A 26,265-nucleotide genomic window follows, 5' to 3' on the forward strand; every position below is an offset into this window, starting at 1 on the left:
TCCCTAAGTAACATTTTTTGTAGAATAACTTAGACTTTGGTTAAAAACCAAAAAAACATGCAACCAACAATCATACTATGCAACACAATGCAATTATCATCTAAATACATTTCTAATTCGTCATATACACATTTAAAACGGCATATTCCTGCCACAGACGTTTGTAATGAGTCTGCAGGGTAGGTACCGGGGACCGCATCAGCTGAGCTGGTAAGGTAGCTCAATAGGTTAATGCATCTTCCAAATGTGCGGGAGTTACTCGGAGGTTTGCCGCTGGTTCTTAATGTCGTTTGAATAAGGGAGATTGGGTTTAATAGTAATAACATCTGGAATTAGCCCTAAGAGACAAGCGTTGGTTGTTCAAAGAGACGGTTTGTCATGACCTTGTCCCCTTATGTTTTATGTTTTCTCGCCTACGAGAGGTGATAAGGTATCTGTCACGAACATAAAGCCAGCCTCTAGGCAAATAGTGTAGACATATAATTGTTGTGACACTGGAGCCGGTCAATCCATCATTCCGTCTCTGCACCGATGTCCACACCCTGTTCCCAAGAAGAGACACGAGATTAGAATCAAAGTGCCAAAACAGGAATTTCTGCATTTTGCCGCTTCAGCGTTCTCCATAAATAGGGCGCTGCTGCCGCTGATGCTGAGCTGAGAGCTGGTGCCCCTGCGTCCCTGAGTGCAGGTGCGGCTAGACTCTGCTCCATCCCCCATCACTGCACCTCAGCAGAGACAGCCGCACGTGGAGAGGTTCTACCAGATCTCCAGTGACAGGCGTGAGTATCCAGCAGAGGGATGTGCACTGGAGAGGGGACACCAGCAGAGGGTTATTCTAAGGGTGATGGCCCAGTGGAGTCCAGGGAGGGCACACCAGGGGGACATTTTATGGGTGATGGTTGAGTGCAAACCAGAGAGGGCACACCAGGGGTACATTTTATGGGCGATGGTGAGTGCAGACCAGAGAGGGCACACCAGGGAGACATTGTACGGTCGAGTGTCTAGTGCAGACCAGAAGGAACATGCCTTAGGGGCATGCTAGGGGTGTTGGTCTCATAAAGATGGTCCAGTGAAGACGAGATAGGGCAACCTCGAGGGGCATTCTAGGGGTGGTGATCGATAGTAGAGCATAGAAGAAACACAAACGTGGCAGTTCTAGACGTGATGCGCCAGTGCAGACCAGAGCAGGCATTCCCTAGAGAAATCCAGTGGGTAGTGGATCTGTGAATTCCAAACAGGGCATGAGACAGACCTTCTAGGGATGATGGTCCAGAGAGGGCGAGAGAGTACAGCAGGGGAGCATTCTGTGGGTGACTGTTGCATGCAGAAGAGAGAGGGTCACCAGAGGGGCAGACTTATCAATGGGTATTCTGGGATGATGTCTGGGGCTTACCACAGAGGACACACCAGGGCGACATTCTACGGGTGATGGGTAAGTGGGCATTCTAGGGGGATGATTGAGTGCAGAAAAGAGAAGGCAGCCCAAAGTGGCACTGTATGGGTGAGAGTCTAGTGCAGGTAAGAGATTGGATATTAGAGTACCCTTCTTGGAGTGATGGCCTTGGGCAGACCGGAGGGGCACAGCACAGGAACATTCTATGGTTGATTTCCACTGCATACCAGAGTGGGAATACCAAGGGTATTTGGTGAGTTATGGTCCAGTGCAGGATGAAGGGGGTATACATTTACCAGATGGCAACTGTGGTAATAATGGGCAACACATTCTTTATTCTCTTCCATTTCATGTTAGAGTGTGTTTTGAAAGTCTTAGAATTATTTGCAGTAATCTGAAAATATTTCAGAGGGTTCTGATGTAATAGTACCTGTTTCTGAGATACTTAAGTACCAAAAATGTGTGGCCCGTAATTTGATATTTAATCAGGTAAACTTGGACAGTCTGCAATAGACAAACTTTCACAACTTTGCAGTAAGTCTCTTACAGCTAATGGTGACCAGTGCCTCGTTTTGACCTAGTCTGTATATCATTATTTATCTCACCACGTAATTTCTTAAATTGGCATATCCTTGGTGGGGCTGTGGACATCTCGCTAACCACCACACATTCTTATTTTGCTTGTGAAATAGCCAATCACGGAAGCACATTAAAAATACCTGGTCTAAGAATGTAAAGGAATCAAGACTCCCAGATTGTATTGCCTCTCCTCATCAATTCCTTTAACTGCCACTTCCATGGACAGGCCATGTAGTTCTTAAGCAGGGATGTCATGTTTACCTATGTATAATCTAAAATCCACGTTGTGTTGCTTGTAACCACTAACCTACATCTCCTGTATCCACTCTCCCAGCACAAACTACCTCTGACCCCACCCAATCAAAGGTAAACAAAATGACCAAATGTTGTAAAACACAGCCCCACGAGGTCTCCTGTCCGCCGTATTACTAGGTTTTGATATGTCAACTGTAGTGTTCCTGGTGGCGGTCTATGTATTTCCATATTGATCGATGCATATGTGTTACATTACAACTACACATCTCGAAAGTGCACATTTGCATGAAACAGTTGTAACAATACCACCTACCCATTGCTGAAGTCGGGCCCTTATGTTGGCAGTCCAGTCAATGGGCATATGTTACAAAAAGCCTTACCTATTTTTCGGGGCAAACAGGGTCGTGATATTTGGGGTGAAGGTGCTGCTGTAAAGGGGGACCTGGAGGAAGGACCCACGTTGGAGTCTGATGGGAAGAACAGGAATTGAGTGACTATAAGCCAAAAATCCTTCAGTCTGCCAATTCAAAGCAGGCGGTCCGACCGACATGGTCAGGTCTTCGAAAAGCCAACTCTTCATATATGGGTGGCTGGTCCTCTGTAGCACCCTATGACTGCTGCTTTCCTTCCATCGCTGCCGTGGCAGTCTGCGGCTGGCTGGCGGTATCAGGGTTAGCCGGCAGTCTTTCCAACAGCAATCTGACAATCTCGTAATAGGGCGGTCAGACCGCTGAGGTCGGGGCGGTTGGACAGCTACTTCGGCAACGGTGGTCTCGGGACAGCCAAACTTGTAATCAGGCCCTTAGCCAAGCTTGATCATTTTAATGGGTTTGGCTCTTATAAAAATGAAAGTACTTCTCCATTGCTTGGCAAGTGAGTGTGTGTTTGTATTTGTGGGAATATATCTGAGTGAGTGACCTTGAAAATGAATCAATGTGTATGCCAACTGCACCCAAACTGCACCCTGCATTAGTACAAGAAACGTCCTGCAAGGTTATGGCCAATGAGACGGATGAATGAGTAACTGAATAGGGCGAATAAATGGGAGAGTTTACTACAAGCATTTTCTCACCCTTCAACATGAGAACTGTGACAAAATGTCTCCCTTTGCTCCCTCGCTAAAGAACTTTTCTCTCCCACAGATTAGTATGGGGACATAAACATATGTGGTGCCTGTCTCAGTCTGTCTTAACTTTCCAGAAGAGCTCTTTCAATCAGAGTTCCAAGGGACTGCTGAACGGAGCTCCGTGGGTAGCTGTCTCTGTCTGCTGTGTTATAGAGAGTTCTTTTCTTTTATCATCTTGATGGCTGAGGTCCTTAGGCTGCTGGGGAGGACGCCTGAAGTTAGGGGGTACGCCTAGAAAAATCATTTCTGTCATAGTTTTCCAGAATGTGCCCGATATGTATGGGTAGTCCTATGGGAGCAAATGACTAACCTTTCCCTCTTTGCCATTATGACTGGGGACCTGAATCTTCCTTTGTCTTCCTCTCTGCCCCCCTAGTTCACTCTTTCTCTTTATGCCCGTCTGGCGCATTACACGGCAATGAAATATCCTCGCATCTTTTAATTTTAAGCTAAATTGAAAATGTTTCCTTCCAGAGCTAATATTAAAGGCCTCATTTGGCTTGTGACTGTCAATGACAATGCATTAGTTTGCCCATTCCGTCCACGTTGAGGTGGTTCTTTCGTAAATTCGCTTTAGACAGATGCGCAAACTCTTTCACTCTGGGATTGGATTCATCCCTCTTGTCATTATTAAGAGGGACGGGTCCTGGCCGCCGAATTACTGGCCAGCGCAGAGGAAATCGGCTTAATAGAGACGATCCTGCAATAAAGGAATAAAGGCAGAGCTAATGAAGGACTTATCTACTCAAAAGGGCTAAGTTCACTTCACTTATATGTCTCTAAATTACAAACAGGAAAGACCCCATGTGCATCAAGTGATATTGGTGTGAATTGCACAATCATTCAGAATTTTTTTCTGGATATGTATATAAGATCTTGGTGAAGCAGCTTGTATTGGTTCTACTGTATGAAAACAAATATTCCCTTCCTTCAATACAACCCTTTTTCACTCTTTTGCTTTTCCTTATCTCACATATTCATCTTTTCGTCAATTCTGCCCTCCATACATTACCCCCTTTGTCGTCATGCTTTCATTCATCTCCTCTCTCTTCCTGTTTTCTTCCACTCTCCCTTCTCCACCCACACTTGCTTTACACCCCCCCCTTCCCCCTTCCTTCCTGTTCCCTAGGCCCTCATTTGCCCTGCTTCTCTTCACTCCTCAATCCTGGTCATTCCACGCCGAGCTGTCATTCTTTGATTTCATGAATCAGATACACTTTTCAGTTCCTTTTGTTCTTTAAAACTCCCCTTTAAATCCATTCCTTCTTTTCTAGACACATCTTCAGAGTAACCCGTTGGCCAGGATGGGAGGCTCCTCTGTGCTGCCACTGATGTTCCTCGGCATCCTTTGCATTCACTCAGCATCCAGCGCAGGTAAGATGTATGTATGTATGTCGTGTATATATAGCACAAACCGAACCTAAATGCATGGGAGGGCTGTACAGGGTCAAAGGCAAACTTACTATGAACAAGTGACAGTAAGTAGAGGCAGCTGGAGCCAGCAAGCAATTTTGCTGCACCGAGCTGCGTCATTTAACCCCTCCCACGCTGGTGGCAGAACCGCTCCGTCACGCCCCTCGGGTGGGTTGTGCTGGTGACGGAGCGGTTCCGTCAGGGCCCGCTCGCCGCGCCTGCGCGCCGCGTTCTATTGAGCGGGCGGGGCTGTGTCGGAACCGCTCCGTCACAAGCACAGCCCGCCAGAGGGGTGTGACGGAGCGGTTCCGTCAGCAGCGTCGGAGCGCCGCGTGCCCCCCCCCCGCCCCTTAGCACTGCGGCGGAATTGCCGCAGCAGCGAAAGGGTTAAAAAGAGCAGGGATGTGCTGTATTTACAAGAATACGGCTGCACCCCTGCGCTCTCCCTAGGGCTGGTGCTTAAACAGCAGCAGTGCACCAACTCAGACACTCATGCACCATGGTGGTGTTTTGCTCCTTCTATTTGTGCCTCAGAATTCACCACACACAGACCGAGCAATAAACTCGGTGATATAAAAGTATTTCTCCTTGATGAACCACATTAATGCCTCCTTTTGAAAGGCGTTAAGCTTTTACCAAAAGCTTTATTTCGACAATGTTGTCATAAAAGAAAGTACAGCACGAAGTACAAATTTCATCAGAAGAGTTAATCTATCAAATTACTATATTCGGAAGGATATAAAAAATTCTCATTTCATTAAAGTTTAAAAATCGAAAACCTTATCAATGATGGCACCAGTAAATCACATCGAATACACTATATACAATAATAACATCGTTTGCAATTTTTAAAAAGCCACAACTCAGAGGGTGGAAAACCTCGAGATACATAATTATCCATATTATTGCTGCAGGGGATCAAATAAAATAAGTAAAATCAGGCATACAGTAAAAAACTGGTCGTTGGTAAAATGTTAGAAAGTTAAAAAGTTGATAAAACATGTTTTAAAATGCAAACAGACAGCAACTCTATATAGTAGGATTTAAATAGCACCCAATAAAAAGATCAGATCGATGTTTCATTGGAGGAGAAACCAGCTTGCAAAGGAGCAAAATTGTTTTACATTTTTACAGATTTTGATCTGATGCACCACATCCACTTTAAGAATTTGGCTAGAGGAATAGCATAGCAAGGCAAGGGGTTCGGTCCTCAAGATTCTTAGATCTTCACTGCTTTGCCCGGTACCCAGGTTCTTACACATTGGCACTAACCAGGAGGAGAAGTGTGGCTCAATGGTTAGAGCGGCAGACCCTGATGCAGAGGTCTAGCCCGGGACCAGGGTTCAATTCCCCGCCTCGGCGGATCTTGAGCTAAAAAATTCCACGGACCTGATAATTCTCGCCTCGGTGACTAATCCAATCATGGAGTCCCACTCTGCAACTCTGGGCAATAGCTTGCTTAACCTCCACAACGCTAAGGATGCCTGGCCTCCACCTTGGGGGTGCCCAGGAATGGACACCTCACAGGGAAAGCCAGGATTGGTTCCACAGCGGTATTCGTACAAGCGCCTTGAGACCCTTGCGGGTGAGTAGTGCGCTATACAAGTATCAGTATCTTTCGAGGTGTAACATAAGCAGGACACACAAAGAACATATGTGGGTATGTTTCGGCTTGTTCAGCACAGTGTAGGCACTTATTGTCTCCAGATGATGACCATTTTGCAGTGAAATATTTTAGGGGCAGGGTACCAACTCTAAATTGGAAATAGAATTTGCAGTCAAGGGGCTTTGATATTATGTCCTAATAAGATACAAGATGGGGTCGAGGTTTAACCTGCCAAACTTCCCAGTCAACATGCTACCATTGCTCGTTCTACTGCTATTTAGCCCTACCATTTCCCAATATCTTTTCTTCAATGCAACTTTAGGTAGAGACAGCAATTCAGACGCCTTTGGTTTCCTGACGACAACCAAAGGCGCCAGCCATTCTGCGCTCTCAATGGGCTCTATCACTCCATTGTCTTCCAAGCGTTGTAGTTCTTGCTGCACTGCATCTCTACAATTGAAGGGAATGTTCCGTACTTTATGGCTCACCAGTTTGGCCCCCTCCTTGAGGCATATTTTGTGAGTAAACTTTGTCAATTTGCCGATGGTGCCTCCGAATACCGTCGGGAAGTCTGATTTCCATGCATTGCCGTCATATATTCCTGCCGAGCTCGTCTTCAGGACTTGTGTGGTGCCCCCAGGGTTCAGTTGAATTCCTAATTCACCTTGATCCACCCATCCCAACACTGAGGGTCCTTTCTCAGCAACATGCAGCTTCCCATCTGCTCTGCGGCCTTTGAATTCAAATAGCAGCGGACGGAATCCCACCATGGGAATGGGTTCCCCTGTGAAGGTGACTAGATGAATGTACAGGGGACGAAGGTGCATGCTTCTGATCTGCGCGAAGTCTCAGTCCCAAACACTACGTTGTATGATGGTATTTGGGGAATCTGAGTCGGCCACCATGGAGACTTGAATCCCTCTAATGGATAGGTCACATAACAGTTTCCGTGATCGGGAGCAGTTTATACCTAAGACCTGGTCGTCAATGCACAACAGGCTGTCGTCTTCTTCTTTGCCTCCTCCTTCTTCTGTTTCCGAGCCCTGCGTCACGTACTTCACTGATGTTTTCCGGGGCTTGCGTCTACAAACTTTTTCAAAGTGTCCCATGATCCCGCAGTTAATGCACTTGGCTCTGAAGGCTGGGCATCGTTTGCATTGGCTGCGTGTGTCCTGCTGCCACACCTGTAGCAACTGTTTTTGTCCTCCCCATGGGGTCTCAAATTTGCGGCCGTTTTGGGGGCGTATTTCTTGGGCTGTCTATTATTCCCTGCGAACGACGGCTTCTGCTCCTGGGGGGTGGCATCTGTAATCTTACTCACTGTCGCTTTACTTGCATTGTCCTTTTTGGCAGCTTCTGCACATCGCTTTGAAAGTTCCGCCTTTTTGACCATGGCCACTATCTCTTTGAGTGGAGCATCGCCACTGACCCACAGCTTCTCTTGTATGGACGTGTTCACCGTGTGCATGATGATCTGGTCTCGTAGGAGATCATCATGCAGTGCTCCGAATTTGCAGGTGACTGCCAGTCTCTTCAGTGCTGCCACGTAATCGTCTACTGAGTCCCCTGTGATCTGTTTCCATTGAAAGAAGTTGAATTGATCTATTGCCGTGCATACCACAGGTTGATAATGGCTGTCCAGGTCCTTAATGGCTTGTTGTAATACGTTGTCTTCTTCATCTTGTCTTTGTTTTTTTCACCAAGTTCATGTATACTCTGAAGCCTTCCGGACCTAAGTTATGCAGCAGGATCTTCTTTTTCCTTTTACTTGGAAAAACGTTGTCCCCTTCATCCTCCAGCGACGACAGATAGTTCAGGAAGTACTCCTTCCAATCTTCCAATTTCATGGCCGGTTCCCCTGGTTTGGGCAGGAAGGAGACCGGGTTCGTGAGGGAAAAGGTTTGGGCGCACATGGCTGCTTGCCTTCTAGGATGCGCTTCGTCCGTCATGGGTGGAGGGCTCCCCGGTGCACCCTGTTCGTGCTGGCTTGCAGTCTCCGCTTGGGACGTGAGGTCTTCGCCCTCGCAGTGTCGTTGTTGGTGCGCCAGGGTCAGATGTCCAGCAACTGCTTGGCTTGTTTGGGTTGCTGAAGCGAAGAGCACCTGATGCAATCACTACTAAAGGTTGGGTGACTCCGGCGTGCTGCCTGAGCACCTGTGAGGCTGGGACTGTAGGGTTGCGCTACAATGTTGGGCACTAGTGCGGCCACCTAGTGCTCAGTCGTGGGTTATGGCAGGCCTAGTACGTGGCTGGTCATGGCAGTGGTCAACAGTGCCTCCTATGTGCGCACAAGGGATGTGGCCAGGTCCCCTCACTGAGCTGTTGCTCCCTTTGGGCGCTGGCCCTGGACTGCAAGGCTCCTTGTGTTGGACTTCAGTATGTGGGTACGTGTGCACACACCAATGTTCATTCCCTATTGTCCGATTCCACAGTCTTGGGCAGTATCCCCCTCAGCCTTTGCAGCACTCTTCCGGCCTGTCCCTGTGCATGCAATGAGCCAGCAGTCTTGGGCCGTATTCTTCCAAGCCTCCACAACACTCTCCAGGCGCGTGTGTGCATCTGCCTGATTAGCGCCTAATATTGCTCCCCCCCCCCGGCGGGGTTTGCCGCCTCCGTGCTGATGCTGCTGGTCACAAGCAGGCCGGTGCACTGGGGTTGGGGGGGGTCCTGCAGCGTCGCTGTATCTCACTGCTTTTGCAGAGTTGCTCCGGGCTCCTGCGTTTCAAAGCCGTCAGGCCGCAGCTCTCCTGCCGCGCTCTCCCTCCTGATCCCAATGCCACTGACGCCGGTGAACAGCATGGCGCGTGACCGATGGTCGAGTGTCTGCCTCCCCAGCCTTGTCACCAATTTGTGGTGAGGCTTCTGGGGTTACAAAGAGGTGGACACTGTGGGCGGTTTGAAGACACTTTGGGGCATATTACCAACGTTAAGCGATATTTATCGCTAACGATGCTTAGCAACGAATTTTTTAACGCTAAGCATCGTCACAAATTATCGCAGATAAACCTTGCTATTATCAAGGTTTATCGCAAATGCGATAAAAAACGGCCGCAATGCATGAATATCGCTGAAAAGTCAGCGATATTCATGCATTACCGAGCTAATGCTCTTAGCCATGTTATCCACCTCCCATTGGATAACATGGCTAAGAACTGCTCAGGGCAGGTGTTAGTTTTTGGAGATATTCGCGCTTAGCGCGAATATCTCCAAAAGTTGGTAATAGGAGATAGCGATGTTAGCGACTGTTTCCAGTCGCTAACATCTTGGCACGCCCACTTTGCATGTCATTAGTGATAAATATCACTGACATGCAAAGTGGGGCCCAAGATGGTCGCTATCTCCTACTAGCTGTCGCTAACTGGTGTTAGCGACAGCAAGGTAATAGGGAGATAATTTTATCTCCGCTTTCTTGGATTTTAAAGCAAAAAAACGGAGATAAGCCCCCTTGATAATATGCCCCTTTATTCTAAGGGAGAGCGCCGGGAAACATCCAGCCTGTAAAACGGCCGGCTACCAATTCAAATGGCTGCCAGCGCTCCCAGCGTTCCCTGTCGTCATGTAATGACAGGAACACTAGAGCGCTACTCTACACTGGGTGCATTTGTACAGCTTTGTTATGTGAAAAATTCCTATTTTTTATGTATATTGTACACTATTATGGTGGCATCGTTTTCCCAGTCTATCGAGCACACTTGACGATGAATTGTTTTACATACCCTGTTTTTCTTGGGAAGTGCGGAATATTTCTACACCACTGCTACTAATTTTCTCTGACAACATGCTCCCTAGTTTCTGGGAGCAGCAGTCTACTGTTAATGCTTTGAGGTGTGGTATACTTTAAACATTGATGCACTCAGACTTGACATGCCCAATAGTACCTTTCTAAACCTAAACTAACTAAAGTAAACTTTTGTGTTCACGCTGTAATGTGAGATGGCATTCTATTCTTTAAACAACTTATGTCTCATAATTATTAAGAGTAGCAAATAGGGCACGATTTACTAAATGTAAAATATAAGGCATAAATGCCATCATGCAGACATGCTTCTTTCAGACATCACAGTGTACATTCACTACATCAATAGAACATTGGAAATGTACCCATTCACCAAGAAAACACAATACAGCTATCTGGCACATAGTTGGAGGCGGCTAGGTAAAGAGGGAATAAAGATGGAATAACAGAACATGTAAACGAGACACTAAGCAAGCATTGGCAAAGCCAAAAGGTCTTGCCTCGATCTATTGGCAATGTGTTTTAGCCATGATGTATACCAGTGTGACTGGTGGTCATACTGGCTAAAAGTTAGTGAGGTGGGGTAGATAGGAGTGTGGTAAGTTGGGGGGAATGGATTAGAGTACATTGGGCTTGGGAGATGGGGACAGATTGTGGTAGGGTAGGTTACAGTAGATTTGTGTGGGTAAAACTTGTGTGGAGTAGATTAGGGCAGGGTAGATTTGAAGTAGGCAGATTGGGGTAGGGTACATTGGGGCAGACTGGGATAGATTGGGGCAGGGTTCATTGAGGTAGGGCAGATTTGGGGTCGATTGGAATGTGGTAGATTGGGATTGTATGGGTGGGGTAAATTGGGATGGATTGGAGTGCGGTAGATTGAGGTAGATTGGAGTGAGGTAAATTGGAGTGGGGTAGATTTGGGTAGGTAGGAGTAGATTGGAGTGGGGTAGGTTCGGCTAGGTAGGAGTAGATTGGAGTGGGGTAGATTGGGTGGGGTAGATGGGATAGATTTAGTAGATTGGGGTAGAATGAATGGGGGAGACAGATTTTGGTTATTGCTAGAGACATGGAAAACTATCTGCTCCAGTTGTTTACCAGTCCGGTATTTTTTGACATGTCATAGAGCAAACCAATGGAGGTTGCTACTTGATTGAACCCCTCATAATAGACCAAGCCTAGTTAGAATAGAGCTGTTACTCTGGGTAGGACTAGATGACATGGTTGTGTCAGAGCCAGTTTGCCAACATTTCATGCAAGAACAAATTAGGATTAAGTCCTACTGAGTTTAATCAAGACCATTTCATACTATTTGAGCAATGTTTGAAAGAAGCTGCACTTCTAGCCGAGACCTGGAAAGGGTATGAAAAGGAGTGTGTAAAAGAATAGAAGACAGAAAGCATAAATGAGGTGCCCAAGTGCCCAGAGCCCAGTGCGTGGGGCACAGAGCCCAACATGGCCACATATGTACTTATCCCAAAGACCAGCTCTATTCAGAAGAGAGGACCCCAGATTCATTCAAATATTAGGAGAATGTTATTTAGCTTAGGGATCAACCTTTAAAGAGATACCATCAACATCTATTAATGCAACCAGACAAAGGGGCTGATTACGATGGAGGATTTTCCGATGCGTAAAATCCTCTGCGGACCCACCAAAGACCCACCGCCACATTAGGATGGCTGGTGGGTCCTGGTTTCAGTCCGCCGCTTTTCCGCTGCGTTTGGCTTACAACCGCGGCGGAAAAGGCCTAATATGGTGGCGGTGTCTCTCAGACACCGCCAGACATATTAGGATGGTGTGGAATGTATGCTTTTCCGCGGTGGCTTTTCCGCCGTGGAAAAGCATACGGACCTTCACTTAAAGGCCCGTTGCGGGACCCATTGGTGAAGATGGGGTGGGGGTGCACATGGGGGTTACCTATGGTACCCCCCTGCATTTGCGTGAACAAAGCAGCAGGCACCGTGCGGTGCCTGCCGCTTTGTGCACGCAAATGCAGTGCATGCATCTTTAACATTGCGGCGGGTGCAGCTTGAAGCTGCACCCGCCGCAACGTTAAAGAAAGAAGATGTGACCGCCACCCTGGCGGTCACATCCTAATCTGCACGGAGGGAACGCCGCAGCCCATGCGGACATTCCCTCCTACTTGAGTCCATCCGCGATCCTAATGACCCCCATAATGTGTAGACAAAACAGCTGACTTCCACCTACAGATTTGACAGATTTTTGTTATTGCTAGAGACATGGAAAACTATCTGCTCCAGTTGTTCACCAGTCCGGTATTTTTTGACATGTCATAGAGCAGACCAATGGAGGTTGCGACTTGATTCAACCCCTCATAATAGACCAAACCTAGGGGCCTATTAGGATGGCGGACGGACCTGCGTCCGTCCGCCACCCCCAAGGTGGAGGGACCGTCCGCAGGGGCAGCGGCGGTCCCTCCTGTGAAATTAGGATGTGACCGCCACCCTGGTGGTCACATCCTGTATCTTTAACCTTGCGGCGGGTGCTGCTTGAAGCAGCACCCGCAGCAAGGTTAAAAATGCATGTTTAACATTTACATGCACAAAGTGGCAGGTACCGCGCGGTGCCTGCCGCTTTCTGCATGTAAATGCTGGGGGGGTACCATAGGTACCCCCCATGTGCACCCCCACCCCCGAAACCCTGGGGGCCCGCAACGGGCCCCCAAACGCCAAAGACCACATGCTTACCGACGGCGAAAAACCGGCCGTGGTAAAGCATGTTTCCCCATGCATCCTAATATGGCTGGCGGTGTCTGATAGACACCGCCACCATATTAGAGCATTTCTGCCGCGGGACCGCGGCGGAAAAGCAGCGGACGGTCTCCCCGTCCGCAGATGACCCCCCTGCCATCCTAATCTGGCGGGGGGTCTTTTCTCTCACCGCAGCGGTGAATCCGCATCCTCCGGGCCGGCCTTGGCTTCCGCCGGCCCGGAGGATGCGGATTCACTGCAATCCTAATCGGCCCCCTAGTTAGAATAGAGCTGTTACTCTGGGTAGGGTTAGATGACATGGGTTGTGTACATGGGTTGTGTCAGAGCCAGTTTGCCAACAATTCATGCAAGAACGATTAGGATTAAGTCCTACTGAGTTCAATCAAGACCATTTCATACTATTAGAGCAATGTTTGAAAGATGCTGCACTTCTGATAGGCCTCTCTCAGGCCGGCCCTTGTTGTCTATGAGGAGCAGAGCAGATGAGGTGTCTTTAGATTAAGGTATAAAATGATTCAGAAAGTCTCTCTTGTCAACAGGAGTGCAGCATGTCCTCTCTGGGTTTGAAGAATATTTTATTCATCAGGGTACTGCAGAGGAATTTGAGAGCCCCTTATGCTGGCCTCATAAGTTCAATTCAGCAAGTATTGGCGATACCGGTAGACCAAAACGAGACATACCAAGGTGGGTTCCTCAAGCAGTTTGAAAGCTGAAGGTATCTCCATTGTTGTGAGCATGTGCAAACAGAATGGACTTTATTAAGTCTGAAGGGACCACAAAGCGGAAAGTCCTGGAGATGGTTAATGCCCTCAGCAATCTATAGCACCCAATGAAATTGGCAGCTGTCAATACTTTGCTCTAAAATTCTCCCATATGGAAGCCCCCAAATGGGGTATGTCCTTCAAAATCCATGCCTCGTGGATGGCAGGTTAAAAACCATCTTCTTTGGCAAGACAACAAATGGCTTATTATTTGTGTTGGCTGGAACTTTGTGGAGTTTCACTCTGCGGAATTCTGCAGAGTTACATAAAAAAACAGTGCAAACGGAACCAGGTGTTGCACACAAGTGCTGCCATTCGAGTTGATTTCAGTGCCAATCGAGTAGAAAATTGACTCAAACTGCAGCAAATCTACTTGAATGGCCGCTCTCTGTCTGCAACCACTCATGACTACCCGCAACTGCCCACGACTGCCCGCATTAGAGAATCATGCTAGGGAAAGCCAAATCTGTCTTGAGTTCACCAGTTCGCATTTTCTGTAGCCTCTCAGGAAAAAAAAATGCAGCATGCAATGATTGGCGAAATTTGGCCAGAACTCTGCATTAACTGCTTCAGCGCTACCGCGTTTACCTGCTGTGCGCTGAGAAAGGAGTAAATGGCTTGTTTGTGACAAAGCCAGCTCGTCATGAGCGCAGGGCAGGTAACGCCCATGACGAGCTGGCTTTGTCATTAGCGTCGAAGTGGTTAAAGAGTAATGCGGAGTGACCAAAATTCCACTAATTACGGGGGCAGAACCAAACATCCCGCCCACCACTACTTATTATAGTCTTATCATATATGAGCACAATTGCTTGTGAAAGGGGATGATCTATGTGACTGGGAAAAATTCATAGTCAAGAGTCCTCATAAAGGCATTGGTTTGACCTAAAAATTAAAGGGCCACATGTGTGAAACTCATAATTTGCAATAACCTATTAGCAATTTCTACTGAATCGCAAATAGGTAATCGCTAAATGTGATGTAACAAAACATACTGGAAATAGCGATTCCCTAATAGCGATTTCTTAAAAATCGCAATTGGTAATCAGGAATTACTATTTGTAATTGCCACTCCATTCGGTCCTTTGGGCCTCAAGGTCCATAGGTGCGAATGGTCTTGCATTACGTAAATTGCGATTACCTATTTGGTAAATCACAAATTAGGGAATGCAAAGGAAAGAGTGCACAGGGGCTTAAGCCCCCCCTGAAGTGCCCCCGAATAAGGGTGCACATGTAAAGTACACACATGCCCTGTGGGCATGTGTGTCACACATGACATTTTGGAAAAGGCTTTTATTGCATTTTCCAAAATCCCACTGTTACAATTCAATAAAAGTGATGGTAATATTGATTCCTAAATGTACAGTTTACATTTAGGAAAGGCTTCTTACATGTGGTTTAAGGATTCACAAATTGCGATTCACTATTTGCATTCACAATTTAGGTAATGTCTAAAAATTGTGACTACCTAAACTGCGAATCCCAAAGCTTTTCATACATTCAGAAAGAGCATTTTGCATTCCATACGGGCAAAGTTAGTGATTCGCACTGTTTGGGAATGCAAACTACTTTGACACATATGGCCGGAAATTATTTGGTCTTCCTGAACACAAAGGGGCACAAGGCGCTCAAATTGTTCAGTGTGAATATTATTTAATTTTTAAAAAGCACATGAGGCCAAATGTACTAAGCATTTTAATGGCAACAAATGACCCAATTCGACATTTATGGCCGTTAGAATGCTTTTTGTATGTACTGATCCCATTTAAGGTATTGGAAAGAATTTCTGGAATGGATCCTAATTCCGTATCTGGATGAGTGTTGTAAGCATCCCTTCCAAATATGGAATTATTATCCTATCTTTCAATATTTTGAGAAAATCACTGACAGAATATCGACGACAAGAATATCGACAACAAAAATATCGGACCCGAAATATCGATGTCCAGAATATCGAAGTCCTATCTACAGATAGGTGAGTACAAAAAGTTTGAGAAAAAAAATACTGTTAACAAATATATTGTTGTTAAAAAATCGTTTTTAATGTTCAAAAAATAATGTAAAATTAAGTAAGTAATACATATAATTACAATAAACATAGTTAAAATGTATTTAAATGTTTAAAATTATAATTATAAGTTTAACTATAAAACAGTAGAGAAACTATTCGATAGCGGAGGGGATAAAATTACTATTCCTACTCCAGAGAGTGCAACAGTAATGAAAGTGTTGGATAGCGTTGAGGTAAAAATGACTATTCCCACTCCAGTGAGTGCAACAGTAGGAGTATTGGATAGCGCAGGGGTAAAAATTACTACTTCCAATCTAGTGCAACAGTAGGGAAAGTAGTGGATAGAGTAGGGGTAAAAATTACTATTACTTCTCCAGAGAGTGCAACAGTAGGAAAAGTGTTGGATAGCGTAGGGGTAAAAATTACCATGTTCACTCAAGAGAGTGCAATAGTAGGGAAAATGTTGGATAGCGAAGGGGTATAATTTACTATTCCCACTCCAGAGAGTGAAACAGTAGGGAAAGTGTTGGATAGCATAGGGGTAAAAATTACTATTCCCATTCCAGAGAGTGCAACAGTAGGGAAAGTGTTGGATAGCAGAGGGTTAAAATTAGCATACTTATCAATTAAATAACTATTTAAATAAAAAAAATATATTAATTAATAATACATTCTTTATAAATAAAAACAAATAAAAACAAATTACTTATCATTAAATTACTGCCCACAGTATTCCCCTATAAATCCACAATGCACTCCTAAAAAAATAACAGAATTAATATAATTATCAATTAATCAATTTATAAAAAAATATTACCAATTTATAAGTTATTAACAATAATTTAATTTTCAATACCAATAAAAACAAATTCTAATTACTTTATTAACATTAAATTAATTCCCACCCTATTCCCCATAAACCCACATCCTGCTCCTAAAAAAAACACAAATAATATAATTATCAATTATTCAATTAATGAAAATTAATTAGCAATTAATAACTAATTAACAGTACATTAATTATCAATACGAATAAATAAAAATGAATGATTACTTTATTATTATTATATTATTATTATGAAATTTGTTAAGCGAGCGGCTACCCCCACCGGGGGTGTCCCGGCGCTATGGACAGCAGCGGTAGTGACCATGGAGGTTAGTAGCTGGAGAACAGCCATGTTTTCAATTTGGACCTAAACTGAGATTCTGATTTGATCAGTCTGAGGTTTAGCGGGAGGGAATTCCATAGCTTAGCAGTGACCACCGCAAAAGCTCTGCCTCCTCTTCTCAATCAATGGAAACGGGGGGGAGCAAGAGACGGAGGTGGTTGGATCTGAGGGCACGAGATGAATGGACCTGCTTCAATCTGTTTCTGAGATAGCCTGGTCCCTTCCCATTCAGTGCCCTGAAAGTCAGAACCAGGGCTTTGAACTGGATACGGTGGGATATCTGAAGCCAGTGAAGATTCTTTAAGTATGGGGAGATAGAATGGCGATAGGGGACGTGGCATATCAATCTTGCCGCCGCGTTCTGGACAATCTGCAATCGTTGGCGTAGGTATGCAGGAGCCCCCACATAGAGGCTATTAGAATAGTCCAGGTGGGATGTGATGAGGGCGTGCACGACAGTCCTCATCGAATCCCTGGACAGATAGGGGGAGATCTTTTTGATCATGTGTAATTTGCCAAAGCAGGCAGAGGTAACTTTTTGGATTTGGGTTTTGCATGACAGTTCGTTGTCGATTTGAAAGCCTAGATTCCGAGCAGATTTGACGGGGAACGGGGGTGGGTTCAGCTCGGGCGGCCACCACGTGGAAGGCAACAGTGGGGATTTCTGATTGAAGAATAACACCTCAGTTTTATCGGTGTTTAATTTTAGTGTATTCGACGTCATCCATGAAACAATGTCAGTGAGGCAAGATTTGAAATTGGCGAGTCCATTGTCAGAGTGGTCTCTAAATGAGAATATCAGCTGAGTGTCGTCAGCATATGCGACCACTCTGACTCAATAGGCCTCAACAACCCTCGCCAGAGGTGACAGGTAAACATTAAAAAAGAGAGGGCTGAGAGCCGACCCCTGAGGGACTCCACATCCAAGGGGTTGCTCGTCTTTGGACAGGTAGGGTCGACACCACACCTGTTGCGTTCTTTCAGATAGGAATGATTTTATCCATGCCAATGGAGTGTCTCGTATCCCCATATCATTGAGTCTATCCAGTAATATGGACTGAGAGACGGTGTCGAAGGCCGCGGACAGATCGAGGAGCACTAACATGGCAACCTCGTCTCTGTCCACGCTCTCCCTTATAGTCTTTGTTACTTCCAAAAGAGCTGTCTCCGTACTATATCCGGATCTAAATCCAGACTGTGTATCATGCAGGAGATTATTGGATTGCAGGATTCGAAATTTATCAAAATTAAATTACTTCCCACCCTATTCCCCTATAAAGGCACAACACGCTCTTAAAAAAATAACACAATTAATCTCATTATCAATTAACCAATTAATAAAAATTAATTACAATTACTAATTAATTACCAATAAATTATCAAAACCAATAAATAAAAATAAATAATTACTTTATTATAATTAAATTACTTCCCACCCTATTCTCCGACAAACCCAATACCCTTAAAAAAACAACAATTAAGATATTTACCAATAGATAATTAATAAATAACAACCAATTAATAACGCATTAATAATACATTAATTAATACAATTAACAATATCAAATATTAAATACATAAATATTAATCAATAAAATATATGAATTAATTATAATTAATTTACTTCCAACCCTATTCCCCTATAAACCCACAACCCGCTACGGAACTAAAACGCAAAATTTACTTAAAAAATAATTAATAACTTCTAAAAATGTAATACATATATAAAAAAATAAATACAATACTTAAACAAAAATATTGAACACATACATTTAAAATACATACAAAAATAAGTAACACTAATATAAACATCAATATTATTAACAACGATATTTTTACAAACGATATTGCTGTCTTCGATATTAAACAACTCAATATTTTTTATCTTACTGTCGATATTCTGGTCCATGATATTATTCCTTTCAATATTTTTGTACCTCGATATTAAAAACTCTATATTACTATAGCACGGAAAAAATAACTTGATATTATGTCTGTTTATCATTTTGAGACATAAAACCGGGCCCAAAACATTGACATTTTACAGACACCTCAAAGGAGGTGGTGATGCATTTGCAGAAGGAAAGAGGTCCCCCAAACAATATAAAAATGATCTCCAGTCATAGTGTCACAATTTGTGACCTACCTCAGTAATATTTATCAGGTATTATTATAATAATTAAAAACAATTATTTACTCGTCAGAAAAATACTGGTAGCAAATTGCAACCAGTGTTTTGCGACCAGTAACTAGTACATCTGACTGTTGGTGTCTATTTACATACTCTTTTGGTCTAATGTAACACAGGGAGCTGGGCAGGAGACTGCTGATAACACAAGGTACTACCATAGAGCATGCCTTGCTATTGAGCAGTTCAACAATGAGGTGGTCTTGTGAGGATCAAAAAGTGTGGTCCATTCTTCTTTTATGCTTGTGGGCTTTTAGCTCAGTATGCATGCTTGCCAACAATCGTCTTACATGGAGTCAAAACTTAGGACAGGAATGCCCTCCATGTGGAAGGACCAGTGTCCTTTCAACAATTAACTGTGCTTTCTAGTGCGGTAAGTCAGGCGCTGCTGGGTTGTGAGCCGTGGAAACGCCAAACGGCTGCATTTTTTAGTTACTGGGTGCGAATATGGTGTACTCGATGAAGGACATATGGATGCACTTGAGCATTCATCTCACCGAAGAATCTAGCTCAGTGACACCAATGCGTTCTCTGGGAAAAGGCAAGAGACGGAAGAATCTGCTTGAGGGACTTAAGACGATTCTATCAGTACTCACAGAAAACTGATATGTAAGGAATTAAAGTCAGTTTGATGTGATAGAAAACTCCTAATGTCTTTTGTATTACAGCTAGACCCCGAATGGTTCCAAGAGTGAAGGCCAGAAATTCTTATTCCAGAGTTGACAATGAGAACAAAGATTTTTGTTTTCGGTTTATCTTTAAGAAACTGTAACTGATCTGTCTGTAGTGTCCTCAATCAAGCCTTTGAAAGCTCAGGTCGTTCAGAGATCTCATCTATAAATATTACAAAGGTTTAGGTATCAACAGCATAGTTGTAGAATTCTGATAATCACTGCAGGGTGTAGAATATGCAGAGCGAAAGAAACAGAATATCTTGATGCCACTGAATTACAGGTCCAGAGCATCATGGTTCTCTGAGGGTGGCTTTACTGGACACAAAAAATGTGTTTTTTGAATAAGTAACTAGATATTTAAATGAAAGAACTGTGATTTGTGTGGTTGCCGAAGATGTGGGTGATGTGAGAGTTGCCACTAGACAGATTTTCTATGGATTTACTATGGAGGGCCGTTATGTTTATGTTGTAGTTGATGAAATGATAAGGTTGTCAGAAAGCGTTACCTGCAGAACCAATAGTCTTCCTTAAATACATGTGCTTGAGGAGCCCATCTGCTGACTTCCACACCTCCCGCACATTCAAGTCATGAACTGATCTCCTGGCAGAGATCTTGAGTTTGAACGCAAAGCCATCTGACATTTATTTCACTTATTTATTTATTTATTTTGAAAGTTTTATAGAGCGCGAACAAGATCCTGGAGGATATCAGAGCGCTATACAGTCAGTGAATGTTACTTATGCAGCAAATAAGAGTGAATCAAAACACTTGTACAAAACATATTGTAAAAACAACATAGTAAGATGCAACATAAAGTCAATCTCGTAGCGTGAAACAGAAGGACGATATAATGACTAGGTTGCTTAGATGGTCCTTTATCAAAGTCAGGTTGGGAGCGCGTGTGCATTTCGTCTCGACATTTCTATAGTCCATACTCATGTGAATTTGGCCATGAGAATGGATTTGACTTCCTTTTTAAAAGAAGCAGTGGAGGGATTACGTCTGGTTTCTGGGGGTAAGACATTCCAAATTCTAGGCGCCATCCCAGAGAAGGATCGGTTATAAGTTTTCTTCTTATTGAATTTTTGTGGTTTCAATAGTAGTTTTTCTGCATTTCTTGAGGGTCTGATCCCACCCGAGATCGTCAGTTTCTGTGCCAAGTAGCTGGGTGCATTGTGATGCATGGCTTTGTGAGTCATGCATGCTATTTTCGGATGAATTCTGGCTTCCAGAGGTAGCCAGTTCAAGGATTGTAGGTCCGGGGAGATGTGGGAACTTCGTTTAGAGCCAGTTATGAGTCTTGCTGCTGCATTGATTGAGGCTCTTAACGGTGCTGTTGATGCTTTGGGTAGGCCACTGAGAGAGAGACACATCCGTATTCCACTCTAGGTATAACTAGAGCTTGTACTGCTTGCTTGAAGTCATTGTGTGGTAGGAACGGTTTCAGTTTCCTCTGTGTGTTTATCTGGAAGTTTGCTCCCTTTGTAGCACTGCTGATATGTTTTTGCATGTTGAGGTTACTGTCCAGTTATTCTTAGTGACTTCGCTGAGTCCACGATGGTAGGTTGAACATTGAATGCCGTAAAATGTTTGATCCATTCTTGCATTTTGGGGATTTGGGGGGGTGCAGCTATTAGAAGGAATTCCGTTTTTAGAGCATTTAGTTTGAGATGATTTTCTGCCAGCCAGGTTTGGATATTCCTAAGCGTTGTATTAAACGATTTGATATTGTCTAGGGTGTGAATCTTATGGTATAGTTGTGTGTCGTCTGCATACATGTGATATTGCACATTAGAAGCATGTAGAATTTGGGCGAGTGGTTCCATGAAAAGATTAATCAATGTCAGGGATAGTGAGGACCCTTGCAGGACTCCCAAAGTTACTGGGGCGGGCTTGGTCAGGGAATTATTGACTTTGAATTGCTGTGTCCGGTTTTGGAGAAATGAAGTAAACCAACTTAGCACTGTTCATGCACGTCATCATTTATGTGTGTCATGGCTGATTCAGTGCTATGGCCTGCACGGAAGCCTGATTGGTGTTTGTTAAGGAAGTCAAAGTGATCAATATGCTTTATTAGTTGTAGATGAACACATTTTTCCAGAAGCTTGGCCGAGGTAGTAATATTGGAAATAGGGCGATAGTTGTTTAGGTCCGTAGGGTCAGCCGTGGGCTTCTTTAGAATGGGTGATACCTGACCTACTTTGAGGGTATCTGGGATACAACCTTGTTGAAGTGAACTGTTTATGATCTTGGACCAGAGAGGCAAAAGCAGTGGGGTTAGGTCTTAGACTGCATTTGCGGGGAGCGGGTCAGTGAAGTGATTGGCAGGGTTCAGGGCACTGAGTATTTTGCCTATGGTTTCTTCATAGTAGGTGGTAGATGATGACCAGGCTGCATCGTTTTTTAAGTTGGGCTTTGATGGAAGTTGGCATGGCGCAATTGGGAGTGCTGGGGAGGGCTGTGTATGCTGTCTCGCGTGTAAGGTTAGATCATTTAAAAGGTCCTTCTTGATGGTGTTGCTCTTCAGAGTGAAGAAGGTGGAGAATTCTTCAGAGTTTGGCTGCGGGCACGCTATGTCTTGTGGACTTTGAGGTGCCTCCTTAGTTTGGGTTTTGATTAATTCAAAAAGTTTTTGGGGACGATTTCTTGCCTGGTCAAGTTAAAGGCTGAAAAAGTCAGCTTTGGTGCACTTGATCTTTCTGTAATATGCATTTCTCTTTGTCCTGAGAATCTTGAGGTGATTGGCGTATGGCACCGATCTCCAAGCACGGTCAGAAGTTCTGAGTTAACGTCTGTCCTCATTGAGTATACTGTTGTACCAAGGTTTAGAATCTTTTATAGATGCTCTTTTTAGTTGAAGAGGTGCAACCTCATTTATTATCGAGGTCATGGCAGAGAGGTAATGATTGGTGAGATCATGTACTTCGGAAGACCCTGCAGGGGGGGCAGAAGTAGGTTGTAACAGGAGGATGGCAAAGTGTTGGGGTTGATTTTTTTCAGGTCTATTTTCCACACTTTTAGTCTTGTGGATTGAGCTGAGTTCAGTTTCACAATTTCCGTAATGGAGAAGGTAATAACGTGATGGTCTGACCAGTCGCAAGGTTGGATCGACTCTAGCTGAATGGAGTCTCTTTTAGAGGTTATTAAGTCCAGGATCGAACCTTTATCCTGTGTGGGGATGTTGCAGAATTGGGTTAGGTCTAGGTCATCTAGGAAGTTCTTGAGACTGTTGACCACTGTATCATTGTGATCATCCCAATGGAGATTGAAGTCTCCAAGGAATATTTAGGTATTTTGTCGCCCAGTGTTCATTGATACAATATCCATCAAGTGTTCGGTGAAGGCGAGGTTCTCGCCTGGTGGGTGATAGATGATGTGAAGAGAGCAAACAGGTTTGCCGTTACTGGTGATGTCAAGGCATAGGTATTCGCAAGACGGGAATGCTGGTGATATGTCTCTGTTTACTGAAATATTGCTACAGTGTAGGCAGGCGATACATCCACCCGACTTATCAGTTCTGTCTAGTCTGATGATGTTGTAGTTAGGTGGTACTAAAATGTCAATGATTGGTGTGGAGGATTCCTTTAACCAGGTTTCAGTTAGCATTATCAGGTGTGGTTTTTGTGTGAGGATGAGGTCAGCTATGTCAGCTGCATGTCTAGAGGCCGATCTGCAGTTTAGGAGTATACATTGAAGTTTGGGCGTGATGATGGCTGAAGAAGGTTCCTGAGTGATTGAGACTCTTCTATGGTTGTTGTCTATGACGCCTCTAGTGTTTAGTTTAGTGGTCCTATGAGGGTTGGGGGAGATAGTAGGGATCATCGATGAGGCAGGAGTGAGTGGCTTCATGGGAGCGTGATCATACGAGTGCACCAGAGAGAGTAAATCACTCTCCGAGAGCAGGTTGGTGCTTCTGATTGGTCAGGATAAATTATTACATGAGGGGACTGAAGACCAGCTGGGACGATAGAGATTCGAGTTGATTGTTATTTAGTTTCTAGGTCAGCTAGATTTGAGGTATCTTGTAGCTCTTGTTCCCCCCGGTTGTCTCGAAATCCGATCATTGAGTGCTTGGAGTTCTTCTTTGATCTGATTTAAAAAGATCATGATCTCATAAAGTCTGGGGTTTTGTGCGGGTACGAGTGGAGTATGGGGCTGTGTTATGGGTGTAGATGCATGCAGTGAGATCTGGCCTCGTGTGTGGTTTGGGGCAGGTGTGAATGGGGTTGGGAGGGGTGCTGCGGGTGTGAGTGTGTATGTTGGGTGGGCTGTGGGGGAAGGGGTGGATGGCTGCTTTGTGGACTTCAAGAAATTACAACTGCATCAACTGAAACCTCCACAACTTGGAGTGCTCATAAAAAGACCTCTATCCCCCATTTTCAGTATTATTCTCACAGTTCTTCTGCATTATGTCATGCTTATGCATAGCTACCCCATTAGCACACAGTGATTAGAGCATGTCTCCAGTCCTCAAACATTTTATTCAGACCATCCAGGAGTTACCACACACATCAGAGTATATCACCCCACTCATAATGAGGGCCTACGTCTTTCCTCAATCTAACCCTGAACCTAAATGTATCTATAACCATTTCCCTCAACCTTTAATCAAGTGGTAGCCTCGTAGCCTTTACCCTCATCCTACCATTCTTGCTTCTACCCTTCCACTAACCCTTCCTCCAAGGCTAACATTAAACCAAAAGCTGTCTCTTACCTTCAGCTCTTCTATGGCCTGTTCTCAGGAATGATTGTGCAGATCACTATGTTCGCAGCTCATATAAGTCAAGTAGAGCAGATGCCAGCAACATTCGGCCCTATATCCTGTCTTTTCTAAATACAATATAAAAAGTAAAAGGCCGGGCCCCCACTCTACAGGTATCTGACTTTGAGTAAATAAAAATCTTGCAAAAGGTGATGAACCTATGGGTTAAAAACAATTTGCAATGCTCCAAACAAAAAGGCAGATTTCTAAACCCTTTGTTACAGCACAAAATAGTAAAATGTTCACCTTTGCATTTTCATTTATCACCTTTCCAGTGACCATGCTCCATTGTTCGAACCTATCTGACAGAATAGCTAATTATCATTGTGAAGTCACAGCCTTTAGAAAAGTCCCTTATGGCAATGTAGGAGGATGCTACTTGATAATGGTGATCATCCTGTGACCTTTTATTATAGTCACAGCAAAGGGGTGATTTTCACATCAGTTCCTAGCTTGGTGGACCACCACCGCATCATGAAACAGGTCAGTGATCTTTAATTGTATTCTCATACATTACATGAGGGATGCATGGATCAATTCCGCCATACCATTCACTACTGAATTGCCCCTGGACGAGGTGGATGGTTACCTCTGTCCACAAGCTGGATCTGGAGAAACAAAATACACAAATGTTGAACCCTGCTGGGAAAGTTGGTTTACATTGTCATTGGATTCTCTCTTTCTCATTTCCTGACTGTGTCCACTGAATGTGACGGACAACCACTCCGGACAGCAGAATTTGAAACATTGCAGTCTTTTGTTAACACTGTCTTGAACTCTTTAGGGTATGTGTGGATTGGTGGATGGAATCTATTTATTGAATCTCTTTCTGATAGATTCCTTTTTTGTCTTTATGATGCAGATAAACTGATCTATGCCTACACCACCCAATTTGAGGCGATCTGGAATGACAAAGATAGTGGTGCAAAGGATGACGTGTCCATTTGGAGACCAGTGCCCTTTCAAGCAGGTAAGAAAGATCCAGCTTAACAAGAGATATTTATACTCACTAGGTACAGCCGAGACTCAAGTGGGCAGAAAACTGTTTACATGGAAACCTTGATATCCCCTCCAAAGTGAAAAAACGCTGGTATCGGCTGGCAAATTGTCTTCTTTCCAAGGTAAAAACTCAAATTTCTCTAGCCCAATCATCCAAAGCGCTTATTCCCCCAAATTTCCCCCCAGTTGTACATGAAGTGCATCAATTACTCCCTTTTAATTAGAGATCAACGAAACTGGCCACATCAGATAAAATCTAATTGGTGCATTTGGGTAAAATCTTATTGGAAATGTGTCACCCATATAACTGCTAGCTATGTGCAAGGCCAGATTAACGGACAAAAACAGTTATTTAAATGACAGGGTAAGTGGCATAAATAAAACTAGCACAACTCGGAACTTAAATTTGATAAATTCTTAGAAAAAATACATTTTAGGTATGAAAATAGACTGAGGGCCTGGTTTAGAGTTTAGCAGATGAGTTACTTATCTATATAATATCATGGAATGGTACTAGGGTGGACGGGCTATCCGTCATGTTTGTGTCGAAGTAATACCGCCCCAAACTCTAAATCAGGGCAGAAGCTACCCTATAAAAGCTATGTATTGAGAAGTCCATAGACACTTTGTTCGGGTTCAGATTTGTAATACTGTTGGGACATTAGCAGACATATACATCAAAGTAAATACCAGTCGCAAATGGGCAGATTCTCAGAATCTGCCCCTTTGCGACCGGTATTTTTGCATTTGGGATGCATCATCCCAAATGCAAAAATCGCAATTTAAGGAATCTCTAAATTGAGATTCCTTAAATTGCGATTGCATTTAAGGAATTCCAAATTGAGATTCCTTAAATGCAATGC

General features: G+C 44.1%; 1 protein-coding gene across 1 annotated transcript in view; it reads left to right on the plus strand.

The window, feature by feature from the left end:
- The first annotated feature begins 680 nt into the window (after positions 1-680).
- LOC144753601 (uncharacterized) overlaps positions 681-26,265 on the plus strand; it is a 113,874-nt gene continuing 88,289 nt past the window's right edge. Inside the window, exons 1-3 of the mRNA XM_078641242.1 lie at positions 681-779; positions 4,628-4,727; positions 25,266-25,373. Of these exons, the coding sequence (XP_078497368.1) occupies positions 4,658-4,727; positions 25,266-25,373 (178 nt within the window). The 5' untranslated portion in view covers positions 681-779; positions 4,628-4,657. The remainder of the gene's footprint in view (positions 780-4,627; positions 4,728-25,265; positions 25,374-26,265) is intronic.

Source organism: Lissotriton helveticus, chromosome 5_1 (genome assembly GCF_964261635.1).
Source record: "Lissotriton helveticus chromosome 5_1, aLisHel1.1, whole genome shotgun sequence".
In the NCBI taxonomy this organism is placed as follows: Eukaryota; Metazoa; Chordata; class Amphibia; order Caudata; family Salamandridae; genus Lissotriton; species Lissotriton helveticus.